Source organism: Salvelinus alpinus, chromosome 26, assembly GCF_045679555.1.
Source record: "Salvelinus alpinus chromosome 26, SLU_Salpinus.1, whole genome shotgun sequence".
In the NCBI taxonomy this organism is placed as follows: domain Eukaryota; kingdom Metazoa; phylum Chordata; class Actinopteri; order Salmoniformes; family Salmonidae; genus Salvelinus; species Salvelinus alpinus.
Window position 1 is genome coordinate 25,311,839 of NC_092111.1, and position 9,420 is coordinate 25,321,258.

The following is a 9,420-nucleotide window of genomic DNA, read 5'->3' on the forward strand; positions in this document are numbered from 1 at the left end:
GACCCCCCTTCTGGGACCCCGGCAGAGTGGATCAGGTTTAAAAGCAAGCCGGCCAAGGGAGCTCACAGGGCGGTTCCAAGGGCGGTTCCAACATTGGAGGTGCGTGGAGGAGAAAGGCGCAGAGAGTGAACCCCACGTGAGCGCGCGCACACACACACACTCATACACACACACACACACACACACACACACACACACACACACACACACACACACACACACACACACACAGGGCCCAAACTATACTTTGTCATATGACTAAACATTAATGTCCTTTAATAATTATGCAAATTAGCAATTTGTGACAATCACAGAAAGCTTTTAGGTTGAGGTTGGTATCCTGTATAGACACAAAAACCTTTTAAGTTGAGGTTGGTATCCTGTATAGACACATAAACCTTTTAAGTTGAGGTTGGTATCCTGTATAGACACATACATCTTTTAAATTGAGGTTGGTATCCTGTATAGACACAGAAACCTTTTAAGTTGTGGTTGGTATCCTGTATAGACACAGAAACCTTTTAAGTTGTGGTTGGTATCCTGTATAGACACAGAAACCTTTTAAGTTGAGGTTGGTATCCTGTATAGACACAGAAACCTTTTAAGTTGAGGTTGGTATCCTGTATAGACACAGAAACCTTTTAAGTTGAGGTTGGTATCCTGTATAGACACAGAAAACTGGTGTTACTGAAAGGCCTTCAATAATAAATGTGCATGGGCATTAGGCCTATACAGTGCCTTCAAGTATTCATACCCTATGACTTATTCCACATTTTGTTGTGTTTCAGCCAGAATTCAAAATGGATTAAATCGATTTTTTGTTTCTCTCACCCATCTACACATAATACCCCATAATGACAAAGTGAAAACACGTTTTTAGATTTTTTTTTACATTTATTGAAAATGAAGTACATAAATGTCTCATTTACATAAATGTTCACATCCCTGGGTCAATACTTTGTAAAAGCACCTTTGACAGCGATTACAGGAGTCTTTCTGGGAAAGTCTAAGATGTGCAACATTTGCCCATTATTCTTAGCAAAATTCTTCAAGCTCTGTAAAATGTGTTGTTGATTATTGCTAGTCAACCATTTTCAGGTCTTGCCATAGATTTTCAAGTAGATTTAAGTCAAAACTGTAACTCGGCCACTCAGAAACATTCACTGTCTTCTTGGTAAGTAACTCCAGTGTAGATTTGGCCTTGTGTTTTAGGTTATTGTCCTGCTGAAAGGTGAAGGTGAAGGTGAATTCATCTCCCAGTGTTTGTTGGTAAGCAGACTGAAGTTTGCCTCTAGGATTTTGCCTGTGATTAGCTTTCTTTTTTATCCTGGAAAACTCCCATCCTTAACGATTACAAGCATACCCATAACCTCCCTGGTCTTTGTGGTAGAATCTGTGTTTGAAATTCACTGCTCGACTGATGGACCTTACAGATAATTGTATGTGTTTGGTAAAGAGATGAGGTAGTCATTCAAAAATCATGTTAAACACTCTTTTAGTCAATGCAACTTATTATGTGACTTCTTAAGCAAAGTTTTACTCCTGTACTTATTTAGCCTTGCCATAACAAAGGGGTTGAATACTTATTGACTCAAGACATTTCAGCTTTTCATTTTTTATTAATTTGTAAATATTTTGAAAAAACAGAATTCCATTTTGACATTATGAGGTATTGTGTGGGCCAGGGACCAAAACATCTAAATGTAATCAATTTTAAATTCACGCTGAAACACAATAAAATATGGAAAAAGTCAAGGGATGTGATACTTTCTGAAGGGACTGTATTGGCCATTAGGTGGCGTACTCTCTCCTATAAAAGGAGGAGGGATAAGTTGCTGACCCGGGCATTCCACACACCCACCCACCCACCCGCCCACCAACAAACACAAACACAAACACACACACTGGGGTCTGACGAGGTAACTTTTCCCTAAGTGGTAAATCCAGAGGAGGCTGGTGGGAGGATTATAGGAGAATGTGGTTATTGTAATGGCTGGAGTGGTATATATGGAACGGAGTCAAACATGTGGTTTCCATATGTTTGATGTGTTTGATACCGTTCCATTGATTCCATGCCAGCCATTCCAATGAGCCCGTCCTCCTATAGCTCCTCCCACCAGCCTCCTCTGGGTAAATCTCTCGAATCACCCTCCTACCCAACATTTTTATCTCTACCCTGAAACCCTCTCATGCAATTAGCACCTCGATAGATACATAAACATGAGAAGTAAATCTGTCCCTATCTGGATCCCCTTATTATGCACAGACTAACCCCGTTGGGACGAATCCTGTTGTTCCCTCCCCTAACCCACATATTTTTTTCTAACATCAGTTAAGTTTTCTAATCTCTTGAAAATCAACCCAGTTTTACCTATTAAAACAAAACAACTGTTTTTGTTGTTGCTCTGGCACACATTATTTCACTTGGGATAATGTTAATAACACATTTCTACAACACTATAAAAACAGCATAAATAGCTACTTGATATTAAATGTATATATGTTAACAACCATAGCCCCATTCTAAAACTTTATATTCCATAAATACATATGATATAACCAATGTAATCAATCTGATATCTGATCACTCAGATAGATCCTGATCAGCTGTTTACCAGTATAGGTCCGCCATGAACTGAATATCTGATCAATTAACCAATTAATCAATCAATCTGGTTCTGATCATCCTGATAGATCAGGTCAGGTGTTCTCTGACAGGTCCGTCATGAAGGAGTTGTAAACGATGCCAAGGTGAAGCATCAATCAAACTAACCAGTCTGATTAATCGACCTGGCTCTGATAACCCTGATGGATCTATGTGATCCTGATCAGGTCAAGTGTTCTCTAACAGGTCCGTCATGAAGGAGATGTAAACGATGGCAAGGCGGAGCGTCTCGATGCGTGACAGCCTCTTCTCGTAAGCAAAGGTTGGCACTTTTCTCCGCAGCTCGTCAAATGCCTCGTTGAGACTGAACATCCTCTTCCTCTCCCGGACGTTCGCCGCCTGACGCTGGCCCACATTGATCACACGCCTCCGCTTCGACCGCCCGGTGTGTGTGTCTGAGGTGTGTGTGTGAGATGTGTGTGAGAAAGAGCCTGGGCTGTAGTAGGTGTAGGCAGATGTGCTCCCTGTGGCCATCTCATGCAGTGGATGTCCGTGTCCGGTTTGTTCCCCCTCGCTTGTACCTGTTTCCCGGTGGCTCCCGTTAACATAGGAGAGGTTGTAGTACCGGCCCCGGTAGCCAGTGGCTGGGAGAAAGCTGTCCATGAGCTGTTTTGAACCCGAAGTGGACTTTGGGTGAATCTCCATGAGGTTTATATCACTGACAAAGTCATACAGTGCCGAGTCCCCAAGACGGCCCTGCCTCTCCATTTATAACACACACACACACACACACACACACACACACACACACACACACACACACACACACACACACACACACACACACACACACACACACACACACACACACACACACACACACACACACACACACACACACACACACCTACTCACAAGTCTTCAAGGCTTCAGCAGCCTCTCTGTCTGGAGGGAGAGTTAATTTAATGAATATATAGTCCTGTTACTTTAGGAACTCAGTCAAGCACAATAATCTATAATCTGAGCCGTGACTAGATTAGGGTCTGGCTCCATGAAGGTAAACGCTCCAACACCATTCACTTTAAGCCTGATAATAACCGGACACAGTCGCCTGCCTTGGTTGTGGTGGAAGACATCAATCCTCCTACCGTTATTCCAGATTTTCAAATCCTATGTAGGCAGTTGGGGCCAAAGGATCATGAGTTTAATTTAAAAAGCGTAGTAAAATCTTTTAGCCAAAATATTGGATGAAAGACACACCAATCTTCTTTAATGTTCTTGTTATGATTTTTGAATAGATGTCTAGTCCACTCCCCACCTGACGTTTCCAAATCCTGTCAGGCTGCGAATGGGTGCGTTCCGAGGTCCTCTTTGGCTCGAGTCCAACCACCAAACCGTCATCTGTCCTGCTGTTTTAATAAATCCCTTCTCTCCTCTCCCCCAGCGCCACGCCTTTCATGTCCTTATACTTCTAAACGGAGTCCATTTCAGAAGTTAACTGTGAGCTGATCTCCATGGAAGTGAACTGAGCTGGGTAGGATAGGAGAGTAGTAGCCTAAGGTCGGGCTCACCATTTGATGTGTTGTTCGTCTGAACGCTTCAAGCTTTAATGAGGTAGTGAAGAGGAGAGCCAGTCCAACCTGAGGATCATTCAGTCCTGTTTGCTCTCCTCTCTCTCCTTCGCTTCATAGGCTAAATAATGACACTTCTACCACTTACACAGGCCAGAGAGGGAAAGACACCAAATAGTACATTCCCAACTGTCGCTATCCTCCACAAGGCTTTCTGTTGCAAATTAGTGTAAATAGCTGCTCGTTCCCATGGTAGGAGGACAGTGTCCACACAACAGTATGGGCCTGGATGGGAAGCCAGAGAAGAGGAGAGGAGGAGGAGAGGATAAGAGGTGGAGAGGAGAGAATGAAAGGACGAGAGGAGTGGAGGAAAGAGGGAGAGGAGGAAATAGGGAGAATAGACCAAAGGAGGAGAGGAGACCAGATGTGGAGAGGAGAGGCCAGAGTAAGACAGGAGAGGAGAAGAGAAGTACAGAAGGAGAGGAGAGAAAGAGAGAAGGCCAGGGTTTAACTAGGGGTCCTCGGGAATGGACCTTACTCACACTGGAACACTGTGGGAAATTTCATCATGACCTGGGGTGCAAACTCACAACCCTCTTCACAAAACTCACAACACTTCATACTAAAGAAGCAACATCATCCATACCACAGTCCCAGAAAAGCCATACAGTCTGGGTCTGGGGGAGCAACAGTACAACAGTGTGTGTGTGTGTGTGCAGTGGTGTAAAGTACTTACACCACTTAACTTTACTATTTATATTTTTGACTACTTTTACTTTTACTTCACTACATTCCTAAGAAAATAATGTACTTTTTACTCCATACGTTTTCCCTGACACCCAGAAGTACCCATTACATTTTGAATGCTTGTCAGGCTAGTAAAATGGTCCAATTCACACACTTATCAAGATAACATCCCTGTTCATCCCTACTGCCATCCCTGGTCATCCCCTGGCTATCCATCAATTTTTAAAAAAACTATAAAATGATGCCGTCTGGTTTGCTTATTAATATAAGGAATTTGAAATTATTTAAACTTTTACTTTTACTTTTAATATTTAAGTATATTTTAGCGATTACATTTACTTTTGATACTTAAGTATCTTTAAAACCAAATACTTTTAGACTTCTACTCAAGTAGTATTTTACTGGGTGACTTTTACTTGAGTCATTTTCTATGAAGGTATCTTTACTTTTACTACAGTATGACATTTGGGTACTTTTTCCACCACTGTGTGTGTGTGTGTTCAGGTGCATGTATGTCAGCACTCAAAGTTTAGTGGTTCTCCTTAATCTCTAACCCCTTCCCCAAGACCTGCCCCACACCTCTCTCTCTCACACACTCTGTCTCTCTCTCTGTCTCTCTCTCTCTCTGTTGTCCTGGTAGGCGGGTAAACGGTGACATTCCGGTGGTAGTCGTGGAAATGCTGTGAAAGCACAGCTGTACTAAGATATGAGGTAATCTCACCCTGGGGCTGCTGGGTAAATATTGGTCTTCAATAAGAAATAAAAAGGACACACACACACCCACACAGATATATATTAATCTCCTTGAAAAGCACATTTTAACCTGACCATCAGTCTGTATCAGTCTCTCTCTGTTTATTATCTATGCATAGTCACTTTAACTCTATCTACATGTACATATTACCTCAATTACCTCGACTAACCTGTATCCCAGCACGTTGACTCTGTACTGGTACCCCCTGTATATAGCCTCGCTACTGTTATTTTACTGCTGCTCTTTAATTATTCGTTATTTTTTACTTATTATTATCTATTTATCTATTTCTTATCTATTTCTTACTTAACACTTATTTTTCTTAAAACTGCCTTGTTGGTTAAAGGCTTGTAAGTAAGCATTTCACTGTAAGGTTTGTAATATAATTTGACTTGATTTGATTTATTGACCCAGAGACTGCTGAGCTGTTTAGACAGTGGTCATCTCTAACTAATGACTACAGACTAGTCTTTCCTACCAGTGTGTGTCTGTAGAACTGAGACAAAGATAGAGAGAGGGAGCAAAGAGAGAGAGAGACAGAAAGATGGAGAAAGTAGCGGGAGGAAAAAGGAGACGGGGGAAGGGGGGAGAAATGGTGAAGGATTTGAGACTGGGTGGGTGAGGGGGAGAGGAGAAATGATCTCCTCCTTCCTCAGGAGATACAGAGCTATTTCTGTCTCTGCTGCTGTTGTGTGGTTCTCCTCCATCCCCACCACAACACACACACAACCTCAAACTGGAGACACAAAAAGCTGGCCTGTGAAGCATCATGTCAACACAGACAGAAAATGTATGCATATTTTTTCTCCTCTGTTTTTCTCCACCTATATATTCTCTTCCTCGCTTTCTCTCCTGTTTACTTCTCCTTCAAATTGCTTCATATCCTGCTACGGCCACCCCCCTGTCTAAAATAAAAGTCTTCAAAGAAAAAGAGAAGCCTCATTTTAGCAAAGTAAAGCCTTGCAGGGTTATCCCTGCACTGTGCTCCATTCAGACTCAGCTGAGATTGTCCTAATATTGTCCTGAGGTTATCCTAACATTGTCCTGAGGTTGTCCTAAAAAACTTTCCCCAAACAATACCTGAAGGTTTGTGGTATTCCTACCCACAAAGACCCGGGCCCCTTCCCAGTTTTTTCAGATATTTATGAAGGGTAAGTTTATTATTTTCAACCTTCAGGGTTTAAACCATAGAGATAGATAGAGGACTAGTGCCCATAAGTCAGTTTTAGCATGGGCAGCGCCATTGAGGACTTTCACCATTTAAAGTAGTAAGCTAGGTGGGAATTCCCATGGGTTAAGGAAGGATCACATAATTCCATCCTGGGCCGGTATCAACAAAGCATCTCAGAAAAGGTCCTAGCAATCCTTTTAAAACCTGTTTTACAACAATAACAAAACAACTCCCAGCTCAGAGTAGGTTTTAAGATGATGTTAAGACACTGCCCAGACAAAGTCTGAGCCAGAAGTAAAATCAACTCATTAAAGTTTATCTCAGCTGGTAATCACAACAATTTGAGGTAAACCATTGGATGATGGGTAAGGCATCGCCAGCTGTGAACTCTATAGCACGCTTCAGACAACCACAGTGAACGTGACTGTACAGCAAATGTTGCAATGGTAAAACGTTTGATATAATTTTCGCCTAACACAATCACTTTGCCTACTCTTAATTATTGCCTAATACACTATATATACAAAAGTATGTGGACACCCCTTCAAATGAGTGGATTTGGCAATTTCAGCCACACCTGTTGTTTACAGGAGTATAAAATCGAGCACACAGCCATGCAATCTCGATAGACAAACATTGGCATTAGAATGGCCTTACTGAAGAGCTCAGTGACTTTCAACATGGCACCAAATTTCTGCCCTGCTAGCGAAGTAGTAGGCCACAGAAGCTCAAAGAACGGGACCGCCAAGTGCTGAAGCGCATAGCATGTAACAATCTCCTGTCCTCTGTTGCAACACTTCCTACCGAGTTCCAAACTGCCTCACGTCATGGTTGTTTAAAGCAGAATTTTGACAATATTACTGTTATATCAACACACTCATCACTCCCGTTTAACAACTCTGGATTGTTTTGGCACAGTAGGTATCAAGTCACTTGTTGATAATCTTGCATACAATGTTTGAAAGGTCTATCATTTTAATTGAACACAATCCAAAGTAACATAAGCCCTTCATGCCTTCAGTAATTGAACACTGGAGTGATAGATGTGCAGAAGAGGAATGTGCAAGTAGAGATACTAGCGAGTCTTTACCTAGCAAAGACTTATAGATGACCTGGAGCCAGTGGGTTTGGCGACAAATATGAAGCGAGGGCCAGCCAACGAGAGCATACAGGTCGCAGTGGTGGGTAGTAATGGGGCTTTGGTGACAAAACGGATGGCACTGTGATAGACTACATCCAATTGGCTGAGTAGAGTGGTGGAGGCTATTTTGTAAATGACATTGCAGAAGTCAAGGATCGGTAGGATAGTCAGTTTTACGAGGATATGTTTGGCAGCATGAGTGAAGGAGGCTTTGTTGCGAAATAAGAAGCCGATTCTAGGTTTAATTTTGGATTGGAGATGCTTAATATGAGTTTACAGTCTAACCAGACACCTAGGTATTTGTAGTTGTCCACATATTCTAAGTCAGAACCGTCCAGAGTAGTGATGCTGGAAAGGGCGGGCGGACGCGGGCAGCAATCAGTTGAAGAGCATGCATTTAGTTTTACTTGCATTTAAGAGCAGTTGGAGGCCACGGAAGGAGAGTTGTATGGCATTGCAGCTCGTCTGGAGGTTAGTTAACACAGTGTCCAAAGATGGGCCAGAAGTATACAGAATGGGGTCATCTGTGTAGAGATGGATCAGAGAATCACCAGCAGCAAGAGCGACATCATTGATGTATACAGAGAAAAGAGTCTGCCCAAGAATTTAACCCTGTTGCACCCTCATAGAGACTGCCAGAAGTCCGGACAACAGGCCCTCTGATTTGACACACTGAACTCTATCTGAGAAGTAGTTGGTGAACCAGGCGTGGCAGTCATTTGAGAAACCAAGGCTGTTGAGTCTGCCAATAAGAATGTGGTGATTGACAGAGTCGAAAGCCTTGGCCAGGTTGATGAATACGGCTGCACAGTATTGTCTTTTATTGATGGCGGTTATGATATCGTTAAGCACCTTGAGCGTGGCTGCACCCATGACCAGCTCGGAAACCAGATTGCATAGCGGAGAAGTTACGGTGGGATTCGAAATGGTCGGTGATCTATTTGTTAACTTGGCTGTCAAAGACCTTAGAAAGGCAGGGTAGGATAGATATAGGTCTGTAACAGTTTGGGTCTAGAGTGTCTCCCCCTTTGAAGAGGGGGATGACCGCGGCAGTTTTCCAATCTTTAGGGATCTCAGACGATATGAAAGAGAGGTTGAACAGGCTAGTAATAGGGGTTGCAACAATTCAGAAAAGCTAGCGGGCCGGGGCTAGTAGATGGATCTTCGGCGACATCGTAACAGAATAGCCTGTTGAGACCACATTGGGCGATCATGTCGGCAGTCCAGTCATGATGGATTGGCGGGGCTCCGTGTCGACAATAAAGGGTCCAGGCCAATTGGCAAAGGAGGTATTGTAGCCTTAGAATTAGCTGGTATATGGGCCTAGCTTGAGGCTAGAGAGCACTCGTTTCAGCCAGCAGCAGAGCACTCGTTTCAGCTAGGTAGCTGCGATGATCTGGAGTAATGATCCGGTGTAATGATCCAGAGCGG

At 42.9% G+C, this 9,420-nt stretch overlaps 1 protein-coding gene across 1 annotated transcript; it reads right to left on the reverse strand.

Moving 5' to 3' along the window:
- LOC139555037 (fer3-like protein) lies at positions 1-4,195 on the reverse strand. The gene has a single exon (XM_071368430.1). It carries the CDS (start codon positions 3,371-3,373, stop codon positions 2,834-2,836), a length of 540 nt encoding a protein of 179 aa, XP_071224531.1. The 5' UTR covers positions 3,374-4,195; the 3' UTR covers positions 1-2,833.
- Positions 4,196-9,420: the final 5,225 nt, after the last annotated feature.